The sequence below is a fragment of the Juglans regia genome, chromosome 11, assembly GCF_001411555.2.
Source record: "Juglans regia cultivar Chandler chromosome 11, Walnut 2.0, whole genome shotgun sequence".
Taxonomy (NCBI): domain Eukaryota; kingdom Viridiplantae; phylum Streptophyta; class Magnoliopsida; order Fagales; family Juglandaceae; genus Juglans; species Juglans regia.
Window position 1 is genome coordinate 28,378,121 of NC_049911.1, and position 16,610 is coordinate 28,394,730.

At 36.3% G+C, this 16,610-nt stretch overlaps 4 protein-coding genes across 5 annotated transcripts; 1 reads left to right on the forward strand and 3 right to left on the reverse strand.

Annotated features, from left to right (window-relative positions):
• Window positions 1-825: 825 nt before the first annotated feature.
• LOC109010439 (prostaglandin E synthase 2-like) lies at window positions 826-4,151 on the reverse strand. The gene is made up of 6 exons (XM_018991278.2): window positions 3,652-4,151; window positions 3,049-3,183; window positions 2,867-2,945; window positions 1,859-1,953; window positions 1,324-1,491; window positions 826-1,223 (listed from the first exon to the last, which is right to left on the reverse strand). Exons 1-6 carry the CDS (start codon window positions 3,992-3,994, stop codon window positions 1,057-1,059), a joined length of 987 nt encoding a protein of 328 aa, XP_018846823.1. The 5' UTR covers window positions 3,995-4,151; the 3' UTR covers window positions 826-1,056.
• Window positions 4,152-4,460: 309 nt separating this feature from the next.
• On the forward strand, window positions 4,461-7,573 carry LOC109010440. Its single transcript, XM_018991279.2, has 3 exons — window positions 4,461-4,740; window positions 6,379-6,733; window positions 6,890-7,573. The coding sequence occupies exons 1-3, from the start codon at window positions 4,669-4,671 to the stop codon at window positions 7,381-7,383; spliced, it is 921 nt and encodes a 306-aa protein (XP_018846824.2). The 5' UTR covers window positions 4,461-4,668; the 3' UTR covers window positions 7,384-7,573.
• A 147-nt stretch (window positions 7,574-7,720) lies between these two features.
• Window positions 7,721-10,914, reverse strand: LOC109010438 (probable receptor-like protein kinase At3g17420). The gene is made up of 5 exons (XM_035682654.1): window positions 9,591-10,914; window positions 9,218-9,466; window positions 8,958-9,118; window positions 8,337-8,714; window positions 7,721-8,110 (listed from the first exon to the last, which is right to left on the reverse strand). Exons 1-5 carry the CDS (start codon window positions 10,513-10,515, stop codon window positions 7,850-7,852), a joined length of 1,974 nt encoding a protein of 657 aa, XP_035538547.1. The 5' UTR covers window positions 10,516-10,914; the 3' UTR covers window positions 7,721-7,849.
• A 1,808-nt stretch (window positions 10,915-12,722) lies between these two features.
• Window positions 12,723-16,244, reverse strand: LOC109010441 (rac-like GTP-binding protein 5). 2 transcript variants are annotated; one of them, XM_018991281.2, is made up of 8 exons: window positions 16,119-16,244; window positions 15,751-15,992; window positions 14,678-14,765; window positions 14,476-14,585; window positions 14,297-14,360; window positions 13,492-13,556; window positions 13,318-13,383; window positions 12,723-13,226 (listed from the first exon to the last, which is right to left on the reverse strand). In XM_018991281.2, exons 2-8 carry the CDS (start codon window positions 15,847-15,849, stop codon window positions 13,125-13,127), a joined length of 594 nt encoding a protein of 197 aa, XP_018846826.1. In that variant the 5' UTR covers window positions 15,850-15,992; window positions 16,119-16,244; the 3' UTR covers window positions 12,723-13,124. The 2 variants fall into 2 exon arrangements, with proteins under 2 accessions (XP_018846826.1, XP_018846825.1); XM_018991280.2 differs by having other exon boundaries at window positions 15,751-16,244.
• Between the last annotated feature and the right edge of the window lie 366 nt (window positions 16,245-16,610).

Below are 16,610 nucleotides of genomic sequence, written 5' to 3' on the forward strand. Positions count from 1 at the left end.
GGTCCGAAGACTATTTTAGATTTTTTTTTAACATATAAAAAATAGATAAATTGAAATGAATTAAAATAAAAATTAAATAAAATATTATTATATTATATTTTTTAATATTATATTTATTTTAAAATTTTAAAAATTAAATTATTTATATTTTTTAATATTATTTATATTTTAGAATTTAAAAAAATTAAATTATTTATTTTATTTTACATAAAAATTTAAAAAAATTATAATGATTAGATAAGATGAGATGAGATGAGATGAAATGAGTTAAGAATAATTATAAAAACAAGCAAAACCTAAGGCTATATATGTTTGATTGTTAAAACAAATTCAACTTATCTCAAATTAAACATTGATAGGATTCACTATTTTTCAATTTTTTATAAAAAAAAAAGTTAAACTCATATCAACTTACTTTTAAATTTTTAATTAAAAAGTTAAACACATCACAATCTTAAAAAGTTAAATTTGGAATCCTAAGACCCCATAATAGGAGGTAATGGTGGAATCGCTTTCTAATGGACATGCATGCAACAGAAAATGTTAAAAAAAACCAAAAAGGCATGCAACAGAAAATGGAAAACCAATATGCGAATGGATGGCAGCTTGCCAACACAACTCCTACATGCAAACCTGGTTTTTAACACAACACAATTTATATCTACAAATTGATATAATAATATTTGCAAGCCGATATAATCAATCCAACTACAAACTTTGAGGCCATTTAAGATCATTATGAGGTTTTTAACTGCATAATATCATTCCAACCGTCAAATACTCTGTTCCTACTCCTAGTACCTACCAAAAATAGAAGACGGGAAAAGAAACAACAGAGAAAAGATGGTCGCTAATCAGCAAAAACAAGTATCCATGCGGCGACAACTTAACATCAAGATTCAAAGGTTACACCTTCCCGCCAACGTAAAGAGTTTGCATTTTGTTTCAGTGTTTCGTATAATGATTTATTCGTAATGTCGCATACCAAGATTTAAGACTCACCAAACCCAGCGGCTTAAGCTGATAGCAAACCCCAAACCAAATAACAAATCTTTTCTACTTGTCTGTCTTGATTCTAGCAGATTCTCCTACTGCACTTTCCATTCTAGCATACCAATCACCAATCCTCGTATGCTCAACCATGTCTCTGCCTGACCTGAGGTGTCGGATGGGCCTCAGGACGCCAAAGACAGCGAGATCGGCCAGATTAGGATTTAACCCACCTGTATAACATAGGAAATACGAAATAAGTCGATACTTGTAAAAAATAGCTCACACCACACAATGTGAATTTGACTACATCATGATACCAGTCAAACATACCAAGAAACTGCCGGCCCTTCAGACCATCCACCCATGTTTCTGCAGCTTCATACAGGGCTGCACGTTCATTTGTGATGTTGTGTTTCTTCTTCAATTTCTTTGACACAAAATACATAGCTGCAGCTCCAGCATACTTCGCAATTATCCTCTCAGTGAAACTGAAATTGCCTACGTATAAGAGGGACCAGCAAAAGAATTGAGGTTATCTGCAAAATTTAGGTCTAAAACAGTTTAAACATGTTGAGGGACAAAATCAAGGAGATATTTTATAGATTACAAATATCCATGCTCTAGGCTAATTGAGGAAAGGATCTCCCCATATAAAGTCCTTTAAAACTTTCAAATTAACCAATCAGTGAAGCATCTATACAATTCAAAAGTGATTCAACGTATTCTCTATGAGAGAGAAGTGTTACAATATACATGTATGATGGACTCCCCATGTCTTTAAGTACATATACTCCATATTAAGAGTGAAATTAAAAACATGCAAACGGAAGTAATGTAAGTTGAGAAGCCTAATGTAATACCATACCGTGAGTGGTGATATAGTCAAATGACTCGAGAGATTCAGAAGTAGTTCGATAAATATTTGGAGATAAGACATGCACCAAGTGATTATCCACCCACCTACAGCATCATCAATTCATCTCTCAAAGGCTACTTTACAGCAACACATAAGCTCAATCTTATGGGACGATGGATGGAATGCAGAAGGACAAACAATTTGACTTAATGCAACAACAAACAACAGTTAGTGATTTGTACAATAATTCAATGTGAAAGTCTTCCTTATAATATAACTAAACTGATGATACCCATCTCCTGAGTGTTTTTATTCAACTAAAACCATATTCATTCACAAAAGAATATAGGAATTGGGACAATTACACTTTTCCGTCTGCGCCCTAAAGTATAAGAAGTTTCAATTTGCGGCCTAAACTACCCAGGGTTCTCAGTTTGCACCTCTGGTTTAGATCTGTAACATTAAGGCCCCATTTAGATTGAGAGTTGAGACAGGATGAGCTGATATGAAAGTTGAAAATTGAATAAAATATTGTTAGAATATTATTTTTTAATATTATTATTGTTTTAGGATTTGAAAAAGTTGAATTGTTTATCATATTTTGTGTGAAAATTTGAAAAATTTGTAATAATGAGATGAGATGAATTGAGATCACTTCTCAATCCAAACGGGGACTAAAATGAACGAAAATTTGGCCATGTAGCACAACCATGATGGTCCAAATTTTATTTGATGGTGCAAAGTGAGACCTATTGGTAGTTAGCAGCAAGATAAAAATTTTGTAGTTTATGATACAAAATGGAAAAATATGGTAGTTTATGAGTGAAAAAGGCAATCTTCCCATAGGAATTTTGGCTACAAAAGTTTCCAAAAGTTATAGACCGTTTAGGTTGAAAATTGGCTTTTTGTAGTTTATGATGCAAAGTGAATAAAAATGGACGGTATTTTATGAGTAAAAAATATAACTGCCTCATAAGAATCTCAATTGTACAAGTTAACAAAGTACAACCAACATACCCACGCCATTTCCGTTCTTCATCACCATCCATGACAGGGTTGTCAAGATGAATCTTTTGGAACAACTTATCAATTATGTCTGCACATTTAAAATAAGCTAAATTAACAAAAACCATCACAGAATATATTAAACGAACTTCGGAGATTTTAAGCCACAAAACATCAGGGGAAATAAGAAAAACCTGAAGAATCGACCATCTGTTCACCATCAACCTTCAGTATAGGCACCTTCTTGTAATCAGACCACTTGATCTCCTTTTTGTTGATGGGGTTAACCTCCACCACTTCGTAAGGAATTTTGTAATAATCCAAGAAAGCTGAAAGAAAATTAAATTAGTCAGAAAATAATGGAAATAAGTCAAGAAACTACATTTTGGTAGAAATCTATTAATAATTTCATAAGTAAAGTTCGGTAATGACTTGTGCATGAAGTCGAGCACACTAACATATTTATTAGCTTAAAAATATATGTAAAATTATTTAACATAACACCAAACCAAAAGATTATACTACTAAAAGAAACCATTTTTCAGACTTATATCTAATATTTTTCCCATACCCAACATTAAAAGCTAATTACCGAGCAAGTTAATGAATAGAGACAGCAAATAACTATTATTGTGTAAAGATTGAAACTGAAGCTCATTCTTTTTACTAGGAATCATACAGCAATTACTCATTCCTTTTAGATAATCCAAGCACTTGTAACAGAGCAACATCCATTCCAAAACGAAGTTACTTGAAATCTTGCACTGCGAGCGCATTAATTTTATTTTAATTTTTACCTTTGATTTTATTGCAGAAAGGGCAAGCTTCGTACTGGTAAAGAACCACGTCTTGGGGGGAGAATTTTTTGGGACGAAGTGACTCCTTCGCTAGAGATGTCGCCGAGGCAGAGAAGAACCTGGTCCCCGCGACGCCGTTTGCGACAAATGGACCCGATGAGCCAAAGCGATCGACGAGTCCTCGCGACATGAGCCACTGTGGATTGGAATTGGCCTTTAAATCCGAAGTGCCGTAGAGCGCCAATCGAAGCAGTCGCTGGTCAGCAGCGGTGGCGACGGCAGCGCCTCCTCCGATGGATCGACTGAGAATGACGAGCTCGTTGACATTAACCCTTCTCATCATCACCACCAGCGAAGTCAAAACTAATTTGGGTCTGTCCGTCACTCTATGATTTAGGGTTCAGGGTTTTGGCTGAAATTGAACACACGACGCTTCAACCATTTCCACAACCACAAGAACCGTAAACATCATGTGTGTGAACGACCTCGGTGGTCGAGCGGCTGGAAACAAATCTTGAGAGACACGTGCCGAAATCAGGTCGATCCGTTTTTGCTTTGGCCGCGAAGCACCCGCTTGGTGTTCGATTCCTATTGGAGCGTAAGAGAAAACGTAACAAGGACGTAACGCGGTTATGAGTGAGTTCGCCTTCCCAAAAAGAGTCACAACAAACTAAGAAACTTCGAGAAAATACGCATATACAAAAGAGAATTTTAGTGAAATATAAGGGCATTATCGGAATAAAGAATCTACTTAGATGCCAATTAATTTCAGTCTAGCACTATATATAGCCCCCCCCAAGGATTACTTTACGCGTATGTATTTCTCCTCTTACTCTCGTCGCAGCCTTGGAGATAGTCAGAAAACCCTAACCCTAGGGTTTCGTTCTTCGATTCTTTCGTCTTAGATTTAGAGTAAAAAAGTTCGTGCCAAAATCTTTGCCTGTGTTTCCTTCTTTAAGAAACCTAATCGCGATCCGGAGAATCACCGAACCGTGGGGGGATTTCTCGTAATTGGGGATGTCTCGGTGCTATCCGTACCCTCCTCCGGGGTATGTGAAGAACGGGGAGCCATGGATCGATTGGACTAAGGTTTGTTGAGCAATCTGGTTTTTGCGTTTATGCTCAACTGCTTATGTTCACAATTGTAAATAATTGACGTGCAAGGGCTTTCTGTATATGATACAAGCTTGTTCTTGTATTCGAGAATCGATGTTTCTTGTACTGTAGATTCTTTGTATACATGAATGAACAATGAGCAAGAATTGGTTATATATGTGAGAGAGATTTGAATCATGAGATAATTTGAGAATCATTCTTTTTATAGACTGAATGGGATAAAGATCCTGATTCTTAAAGACTGACCGTCACTAATATTTGGTTTGGTTGGTTATTTGCGACTCAGTGTACCACTCATTGGACCTAACTGTAATAAACTTGGTCTGGTTTGAAGAGTAATTTTGAAAGGATTGAACGTCTTGATTTGCACGGTGGGATGGGATTGTATAAGTTGGATCAAGATTGGGTCAGTGGATTTCCAAGAATGTGGGTAGAAGGAAAATGAGGCAAAGCCTCAGCCGATCATTGTAAAAAGGGTTTGTATGAAGGGTTTGTATAGGATGAAAATTGTGAGATAATGGATAGCTTTTCTCGAGTTTAATTTTGTCCTAGTTTGATATTGCACTTGTGTTGGTATTTTCTTTTCTTGATAAGTTTCTTCAGGGAGATTTCTCGCTAGTGAACTTAAATTCTGGTTGAGATAGACTAGATTTGGGATTACTGATCATACTTTGAGTTATCGATCTATGAATAGGTTCTAGGAAAATGATACTCATACCATTTGACAACCCAACTTGATCAAATTGATTTTTTTTTCCAAAATTTTGCGGTTTCTTCAATAAAAATGATAACTTTTCTTCTTAAAAAAATAAAAATTTTGAAAAAAGGGAGAAAACAATGTCGCTAATTTGGTCAAGTTAAATTGTCAAATGGTATGCTCAGTAGCAGGGTCCTAGGTCGTAAAACATGGGATTTCATTAAAGCTCAATTTATAATGCACAACCTACTTGTGGAGTGAGTTCAAAATGTGAAGTCTTAACATCTATGGTATATAATTAGTCCCGTTACCATACGATTTCATTCCAGTCAATCTCTTATTGTTACTCATTGATTCTATAAGTACAGAAAAACTATTAATTGCATTAGTCTTTTGTTTGAAATCAATAACTGATAGAATTAGATGTGAAAAAGTTTTCCCGAATTAATCTTGTAAGACACCCGCTGACAAGAATCTTCTGATTAATGTCTGAGTTCCCGGGTTTCTACCTTAGTCACAGGGAGGTAGAACAAATTTTCCCTTTCAATTATTAAACATTCCTTAAAGACCGTTGTTCATGTTCTCCACAATCTTTTAGACCATGTTTTGAGGTGGAGGATGCATATATCTGGACCATATCTTGAACCAGAGGCAAGGCTGTTTGCTTGTTGGTTTAGATTATATGCTGTTTTGTAACAACTGCCTGACAACATGATCAATCTCTGCTTGCTTCTTTAGATGATCGTTACTTCTAGTAGATGATATAACCTTGAAGAATGGTATAAGGGTGGTAAAAGAGTCTAGTGCTTTGATTGTCGGTTTATTTTCCATGTTCTCGGTTTTATTAGCCTGGATGGTCCTTGCTTCTTTCCTAGCCCTCTATTTTAAAATTATTGTAATGGTGCTATTTATAGCTCCAAAGAGAAAGGGAGAAGGTCAAAACAGATATTAAGAAAGAGAAGAAGAGGGAGGAGAAGAAGAAGAGAAGGAAAGCACATAGAGGAAAAGAGAAACCCACTGTTATTGGTGACGACAAAAAAAGAAAGCTCAATTATCAGGAGTATGTGCAACTAGAGAAAACTAGAGCAGAGCCATGTGGCGAATATTTTCAAAAGCAAATTGAAGCTGAGGCTGAACAATTTGAAAAGAGTGATCTTACTGAAGAACAGGAGCGGCCAATTTGTTCTGCAAACGTATGCTCCGACAGCTCTCAAAGAAGCAACAAGAGGAAAAGGGATTCCTCACCAACTAGTGGCTTCCGCAGTCATGGTGAGTTTGGGGTGCCCATTCATTTGGGGATGCCTTCAAACCACAAGATGGACATTTTTTCACTTATAAAAGAATTTTAGATGCATTTTATTAGCTCTTTATTTGGGCTTAATTTTAATTTGCTTTTTTTTAATTATTATTATTATCATGAAATAGGGACTATTGTCCGGATTCGGCTGTCATCGAAAAAGGACCGAGATGATGAGAAGTCGTGCTCCACTTCTGGAAGGGTAGATTTTCATGCTCAACAGAAGAATGGAAGTGTCAATGTTCCTAATCAAGTGCATTTATGCTCTTCTAATGGAAGGGAAAATATACTTGCTGAGGAGCGCACAGCTGAGCCAAAAAAAGAACTCCCCTGTCCAGTGCCAGAGAGGAGCGAAACATCGTACAAAAGTGAGACTGAGAGGACAGAATATCTATATAAAGCTTTGATTGAGAACTGGGTGCCTCCTCGCACTCAGGATCGTGAAAATTTATTCAGTGATGAAGAGTGGCTCTTTAAGAGGAAGAAGCAGGAAGACAGACGTGCGTCTCAAAAATTTGAAGCCGGTAATGATGTCATATCTTGTAGTCGCAAGTTGTGGCCACAAGGCCATTACTTGTCTGAGGTTGACATGTATGCATTACCCTACACTGTTCCGTTTTGATTATTTTTCCATTTTTCTTCGGTAGCTTGTACAGTTATATTGAGGACTATACAAGAAGTTTTGATGATTCGATGGTTCCCGACTAATTTTGCGGTGATTACCCAAAGTCCATTAGTGCCTTTTTTTGTTTTTTTGTCTTCATATAGAATGGATGTCCGAGCATACACAAATAGAGATTGTTTTTTTGGAAGGGATCGAGTAGAATATATTTTATTAATATTATTTTTATTTTGTGATTTGAAAATGTTGAATTGTTTATTTTATTTTATATAAAAATTTAAAAAAATTATAATGATTAAATGAGATGAGTTGAGAGGAATTGTGAAAATAAACGATAGAACCAACTTGCTTTATATCTTACATATCGTTGCTTAAAAATATAAAAATTTTACAACAAGGCGAGTATGGTTAAATGATACCAACACCCTTCATTTGTGAATTTTAACGTCTACATTGATGATGACGATCAGTATTGCCGTTGTTTCAAGTACTCCTTTAACATAAAGTGTCTTGGTTTTTCTCCATTACTTAGACATGTCTCAGTATCCCCACTGCTTAGGGAGTTGTTGTCATTTTCTGTCTGAAGCAATGCAGAGTCACCCTGTCGTTTGCAACCAAATTCCGGATAAAGGTCATCTTCATCTTGATTTCCCAATTCTTTCGTATCAATATAATGGGAATCGACACACTCTTCAGCATCTTTCTCCCCTTTCAATATCTTCAGTATCTGCACCAGGGAACACACAAGCTGCTTCTTAAATGTCAATCAAAGAAAGCATTGACTAATCGAAACAGATTTTTTGGTCAACATGTTTATTATGAAAATAACAAGCAACGGCATTTGAAGCAGAAAATGGAACAGTGCTCCAAAGAAAACAGCAGACGTAATGAGCTTCGACTTTTAAAAAATCAGTGTATAATCTGTGTATCATAAATAAATGATATTTCCGTACCTGGCTCATTTTTGGACGAAGTCGAGCTGACTGGCTAACGCAGAGGCTTGCTGCCAATACCATTTTATGCATTTGATCGACATCCAAGTCCTCCTCTAACTTTGGGTCCAACAATGCTTTAACATCTCCACTCTCCAATAATGGTTTTGCCCATTTGACCAAACTTATTTGCTCTTTCAAGGTTTGATAATCAATTGGCTTTCTTCCTGATATAAGCTCGAGCAGAACCACACCGAAGGAGTATACATCAATTTTATTGCTGACCCTTCCTCGCATGAAATATTCAGGAGCAATATATCCAAATGTCCCTACCACGTCACTGTGTATCTCATAAGGTGAATCCGTGGGTCCCCATATAGAAAGCCCGAAGTCAGATAGCTGCCATCGAGAAGTTAAATCTGGCATTAGTAGAATGTTGAGTCCTAAATTTTTTTTTTCTGTATTTTACTTTTAGACAAATTTTCAGAAAAGGGATGTCAAATTTCATTCTACTGGCTCACAAATTTCAAAACGTCAACCAGAAGAATAGAGATTGAAAATAAAGAGGATTCACACACTGACTTGGACTCACAGACACCAACTCCTAATAAAGATCACTGCTGCATCCTAGAGAAGTAGTACCTGTGGCTGAAACTCATTCGAAAGAAGAATGTTTGAAGATTTGACATCTCTGTGAATAACTGGCCTAGGACATTCTTTGTGGAGATAATTTAAAGCCTCAGCAACTGCAACAGCCACTTTAAACCTCACTTCCCATGTCAACACAGATCTGTTCCCACGACCTGCATAACAGATAATAAAAAAAAAAAAAATTGCATATTAATGATTTGAATGGAGGTTCTAGAGGGAAGAATGTTAACTTGTTTGTCATAGAAGATCACCGTGTAAGAGTTCCTCTAAATTCCCCACGGAAAAGAAGTCATAGACAGAGATGAGATAGTCATCTTCGAGACATGCACCAATAAGAGGTGAAATGTGCTTGTGCTTCAATGTAGTGATGATATCCATTTCTGCGTAGAAGTCATTCCAAGCCTCCTCATACGATTTTAATACCTTTACTGCCACTGATCTGCCACATGGAAGACATCCTCTGTAAACTTTGCTGCACCCTCCCTCTCCAACAAGATTTTCTGTCAAACAAAATTATATTTAGATAGAGAATTAGGCAAAGAAATCAAGATCATCTTTGCACAAGCAACGAAGCTTATATGCCCAGTACAAGAGTAAATGACCCAAAAAGTAAAAGGATTAAACCTGAGGAGAAATTGGACGTTGCACTATTCAACTCCTTGTAACTGAACCACCTACAACCAGTAAAGTTTGTTCTCATGAGAAACTCCAACTCCTTGAGAAGACTTTCTGTATCTGTCGAATTATTTTCAGTATCTAAATCCTCAGAAAAACATCTCTCTCTTTCAATATGACTTTCTATTTTATTTGAAACTTCACCAGTCTGGGTTTGTGGAATTGCTGAATTTGACAGTTTAGGCAGGCTCATCAACCCTTGAACAACAGACATATTTCTATCTTCAGAATCTCTTGAGAAATCAGAACTAGCAGAAGCTGAAATCTTAAGAAGCGGCCAGCCAGGCCTCCATTGTGGAGAGTCCTTTATAAGAAAAGAAGCAGAACTCGAAGAAACTTCCTCTTTATATTCACAAACGAGGCCAGAAGTTTCTTCTGGTTTCCTGCTACTGCCAACTGTTTCGTCTTCAGATGCCCCAACAGCATGGGGCAGCGTTCCATCTTCATTATCTCCTTCCTCAAAGGTAGAGTTGACAGCCTCCCTCTCGGAAGGTATGTCAGTTTTATTCAAATCCAAAGCAATCGGATCTTGCAAAATTAGAGACGTGGATCGAGTAGGTAGGCTCATCACCCATTCAACAACAGATAAATTCCTACCTTTAGATTTTCTCAGAGCTTTTTGATTCGCAAGTGCTGTTTTCTGGAGAAGTGGCCAACCAAGTGTTGATTCTGGTAGCTCTTTTTGGAAAAGAGAAATCGAGTTCAAAGGAGCTTCCTCCTTGTATTCATGATTATTTAGGCCGCAACTCCCAGTTTTCAAGGCCCCATGATTATCTCCCAGGACAATTTCAGCTGTATGAATTGCATGAGATTCAGATTTTACATTCACCGGTGCCTCTTCGTCTCTTAAGCTTAAGCTAGTATTTTCTTCCATCCTCGTGAGTTTCTAGCTCAACTTAATACGGTTTGTTTTCAAAATCACTGCCTTGCTGCAGATCAATGCTTTCACCCCAGCCTCCTTAAAAACTTTTTCAGACGGACTTCCTCATGTTCTTGCAAAATTGCTATTAATTTGAAAATCAAAAATCAAAAACTTTGAAGCATGATCAGAAGCTGATGCCAAACCTTCTTTAACCGCCGTAGGAAAGGCTTTGAAGTTTTTCGGACGATCTAGAAATCGGAAAGTTGGTAGTAATCAAAGAGATTCGTGCATAAACCAAGTCAATAAGCTTTTGAAGAAAGAAACATATGCAGAGGAGGCTAGAAAACCAGGTGTAAAAAACCAGTATTTGAATCAGAAGAAGAGTGTTATAACCCGATCATGGGACTCCTAACATGGGATAGTTTAGTGATAAAGTAGTTTGTCAGATAAACCTAAAAAAAAAAAAAAGCTTTATTAATAGACTAATCTCTTATCAAGACTTTACACAAGAATTCTCCACCTATTGTTCGTTAATTTTTTTCTATTTTTTTATTTATTACAACTGCTTCTTTTTCAAAGTGTTTGGTCCCATTTTTTTTCTATTTTCCCTCTTATAATTATTTCTGCTTTGACACCCCTTAAAAAGTAGCTGACTTCCCAGTGATCTACATTGTATGAAATGACAACAGCGCCTACCATTACAGTTGCATCCATGAATTCGCTTCAAAGAAAAGCACCTTCCTGAAGACCAGCCATTTAGAAGGGACGAGCTGCACATCTTAGACAAATCCCAAGAAGATCGTTGACTATTTCATCGATTCATTTAGAAGAAGAAAAAAACAAAGAAGTCCAGGTGGAAGATAGAGAGGTTAAGAATATGAACAAATTTTATGTTATGAAAAATATTAAGGCAAAAGACGCCCATATGTTTGATTAAGTTTAATAAGAAATATATGTCGAGAGAGACAGAGACGACACGGACCTTCCATAGTTTCAATGCTTTTCAGCTTTGGGTAAAGTTCGTTCATTGGTGAGAAACCTTTACGAGATTCTATCAAACCTACCAAACTATCTTTTAAAACACGTAATGGCTGGCTATAATCGATTTGCAACAACTAATTTCAGTGAAGTCAACGTTCTTCCATTTTTGACTGGAGCCAATAGAATAAGGGCCAGGAGGAAAAAAAAGAAAGAAAATGTTCAGATGATCCTCAAAAGTCAAAAACAGAACCCTGTGGTAGAAAAAATCTGAGTGAAAGTTGTCAAACTGTCAAATTATAATTTGAGCACCAAATTTGGAACACGAGATGTGATTCAAGATCCGTTAAGATCATAGTACGGTTAAATGGAATTAAAGTTTGTAACGTGACTGACTAATCTTGATTGCTAGATTTTAGTCCTTAAAGAGTATGAGGAAAATTGCAACAACAAGTGATGATCAGGCTAAACTAATAACTTCGATTATTTGATACCAATAATAAATATGATTTTATTTCCAAAATCCTATCAAAACTTTTTAAAGCCGCCTAACTCTTCACCAAGAAAGCCTCCAAAGCGAGAACGCACAGGGCACGCCAGTTCATTTGGATTTGGTTGCCAATGTTGACTCAAAACATGAAGATTATAAGTTTTGGGATAAGTGTTATAACTACAAATAGATTCTATAAAAATAAATTTATAAATTGACATAATTTTATATGATACATTACATCTACCTTACAATAAAAGTAATTTTACAATCAAACATACAATATCAAGTCACGTTAGTTTATAAAATTACTTTTATAAGATCTCATCGTGACTAAGACATTTTTCAAATAAATAATCATAACTTTAACATATGAAAAACTTATTACTCTTTAAAAGGCTTTAAAAATAGTAAATATACTAAAATGATAAATGTCTGATTTGTACATGGTACATGATAAAATTAGGAATAAATATTTGGTAGGTAGATAATAATGTGGTACAAGATGGACCATCTACTTTTTTTTTTTTTTTTAAATGGTTGGAATTTAAGAAATCCACCCAGGGAAACGTCCAAGAAAATCCAGGCAACACACCCTGTTTCCGATTTCATTTTTTCAGTTTAAGACGACGGGCAACGAGACCATCAAATTCAGGTGCGCCTTACTCCCATTCTGTTTTTACTTCTCGATTGCTTACACATATATACAAACTCATTAATAAGTACCATAAAAAACATATGCTATGGTACTTATACCATAAAAAAGCATATTATACATATTTGTGCGATGACGGTATCTGTCAACAAAATGAAACCATATAAAGCAATCCAAACTTTGCAGTACCACACATATTAGGGATCTTCCTCGCATCAGGTAAATGCGGGAGAAAAATTTTAAACACCACCACTTCCACTTGTACATGAGTCAACATGGAATGCTAGTACTAATCAGAGTTACAAATCGTGTGTAAACAGGTAAAGCCAGAAACTAATAATCTCATAGATCCCTAGCATGTTGGTCAAGACTATACACAACCAGCTTGCTGCTTCCTTACAGCGGACGTGGAATTGAAAAGGACATAAACAGACAGACAGATACACTGCAGCGAGAGGCTGACGGGTCATTGTCTCCTATAATAGAATCCCTCCTAGATCACAGTATGGAGCAAGCCTTTTGTGCCTTTCTCTTCTTCTTCTTTTGCTTCGGAGGCTGGAGCACGACCTTTATGGCTGCATCAAAAACTGCCTTGACATTCTGCAATTATATGATGACATGACTCTAATCAATAACACAGCATAAAGACCATTTCCACAAATAGTCTTTGAAGAAATGAAGAGAGGCATACCTGCTGTGTTTTTGAACTACACTCGATGTAGGCAGGAGCTCCAATCAGTTTCCTAAGCTCTTCTCCCTTAAGCAAAAGGTGAGAGTCAAACTACAAGTTGGACGTCATAGCCCCACGAAAAACAGATGTCTAAGGGGAATAAAATACAAAGATGAGAGGTTCAGTAAACTTTACCTGAGGCGTAGCAATGGGCACTGCACCAGGATGGTCTATAAAGAACTGCTTATCATCTCGTAGATCTGCAGATAGACATGGAGCTTCTAATAAAAACGAGTTCATCTTTTATATATAAGGCAAAATATCAAGGCAACTAACCTGCATGCTTACAAGTGTTATGTACCACATAAAATATTCAAACTATAGTGTTCCAGGGACTTGTCAACTAAATGAATATGTTCAACACCAATATGATCATGTATAGGCATGTCATTTGATTGCTCGCTTTCTTAGATATACATGCAAATGAGTTATATTTTAGGAACGGCATTAAGTTACTCTTTAACATTGTTCAATGGTTTGAAATGACGAATCAATGTAAGTACCGTCGTCAAACCAATATGAATATATTTGACTCAGAACCTCCCCAATCTAATTTGTATATACCACAACCTCTTTAGCTGGAAGCCTGGTAGATTGTACACCGCGAGAATCATACTAGATGCCATAGTAAACAAGAGAACTTAGGGATAGCAAACACCAAGGAAAAATAATTTATTTATCCAGTAGCAGATAATAACAAAGATATACAAATAGCTGGGAAAAATCTACAAGGCAAGAAAACATACTGCTAACAAAGATGACTGTCTAAACAAGAGTTAGATAAAAGAAGCCGCAAGAATGCGAAAATGCAAAGGAATAAAGACTTGACCTAGTCACCGACTCACCATCCACATTCCACAAACACAAAACTGATTACAATCACATAGCAATGAAAAACAGATCAATGTATGTCGCAATAAAGGATGAGAATAAATCCTACCAAGTTTTGTTCCAACAAGAATTATTGGAACACCAGGTGCGTAATGCCTTAATTCAGGAATCCACTGAAAATGGAAAGTAAAACAGAAAACAAGTTATCAGCCCACACAAATGCAGACATGACTTAAAAAATAATACATTTTCTTAAACAAAGAAGAAGTTTATTCAAGAAGTTTAGACCTTCTTAGCAACATTTTCATAGCTAGCCTTGCTTATGAGAGAGAAAGCAAGTATAAAGACGTCTGCGCCTCGATAGCTCAAGGGCCTTAATCTATTGTAATCCTCCTGACCTGTACAAAAAATCATGGATTCAGAAACCCCAAAGTCAGGAACAAAACAGATAAGAAAATCCCAGCAATCCGAACGATCATTATATAATTACCAGCAGTATCCCATAACCCTAGGTTAACAGTGCTTCCATCCACGACAACATTAGCACTGAAATTGTCAAAAACAGTCGGCACATAGTCCTATCATCAAAGAGAAATGAACAAACTAGTTAGCAACCAATAGCTTCTGACCAAAGCTCATTTATGGAAAGCAGAGAATGTAAAACTAAACTGGGAAATAAATAATCTTACAGGAAAAATGATTCACAAACAAAACATCGGAGTATACATTTTAAAACCAAAAAAGTGACTTTGGTTACAAATACTTCCCACCACAGAAAACCAAGAACGAAGAAATATAATCCACAAGACCATGGAGCCATTCAGCACAGAGCTATAGGGTATCTTGAGGAATCAAGGACAGATGTACCATCGTGTAGACATAACAAGGTATAAGCTAGCTGTCTGAATCCGCATAAATAGAGGGTAGCCACTAGAGTCAAGCTTCTTAAAGCATTGCCTTGCTTATCCAGGGTGCGAAAACCTAGCATTTTTGTTTATTGCTAACTATGAATGATAATTTATTTTCTCATGGGAACTAATGTAATAGCCCAATAAGCAACAAAGGTTTTCCACCATTCCAACACCTATAAGACAATTGATCAATTATTGCTAACTCCAGATATTTAATTAGTGACTTCCTGAAATCAAGCTTGGGGTATGAAATTAATCGGGTTGAAATTAATTTAAGAAGATCACACTGATCCAAGCGCCATGATCTGAAAACCATTCTTTTTCTAACATTTCGAATCCATAAATACGATATCATTAAGAATTCCCGAATTCAACATGGCAAGCAACATTGTCTCTCTAACATGATGCAAATGAGTCCAAAACAGAAAAGAGGGGAAAAATCCTTCAATTCAATAAGCACATTCTTCTTCTTTTTATTTTCTTTTGGCAAAAAAAAAAAGAAGAAAGAAAGAAAGAAATGGAAGGTTATATAAGGGACTTCTCCCAGAAAGATCCATCCAAGAACAAGGGGGTACAGAAAAGAAGTAAATTTCCCAACAATCGAAACTAAAAGGACCAAATTAAAGGCATACATTGAGATATAAGAACTCACCGTAGGGAATGTATTGCTCGTGTAGGATATCAGCATACAGGTTTTACCGACGGCGCCGTCACCGACGGTGACGCACTTAATGAACCTAGACGCACTCATTTCCGACAGAGAAGCACCGGATCTGCACCCGTAACGTACAAACTCCAACAATGCCCGGGCCTCTCTCTTCGAGTCTCAGTCTTGCTGTTCTTCCTGCTCCAGAAGGGAGTTCACCAAGCTGCCATCTCTGGCAAAGAAAAACCCTACACCGGAAGATTCAAATTTCTTGAAATTTTGCAATTGAAATTCAGAGTGTAGCCCTAATTGCAGAGAGAGAGAGAGTGGGGAAAATGAATCGAAAGAGAGGACGAGGGGGTGGGGGTGGGGACCTGAGCTTTGAGACGGGGAAACAATTGCGGTTGAAGCGTTCGCTGACCTAGCCAACCTGTCGCCAGCTTATCCCTTTACTCATACCTCCCCTCCCTCACTCCCTCCCTATCATATCCCGCTATTCCAAATTAAAAACCATTTTTTCCCTTTCTTTCTCTTTTTACCCAACACTTTCTTCGTTTTGTTTTTTCTGAGCTTGTTTCTCACGTGAGGTTTGAATAATAAATTGAAATAGGATGAAAAATAAAATAAAATATTTTTTAATATTATTATTTTAAAATTTAAAATAATTAAATAATTTATTATATTTTATATAAAATTTTTTAAAAAAATTATAATAATAAAATGAGATAAATAATATCAATTCAAACCGACTTTTTAAGATTCTTACAATTTGTTTTTTTCAGAAAACTTGTAACTTAAAAATGGTACATGTACGAGATCTCATTATAATGAGATAAAAATTAAAAATTAAATAAAATATTATTTTC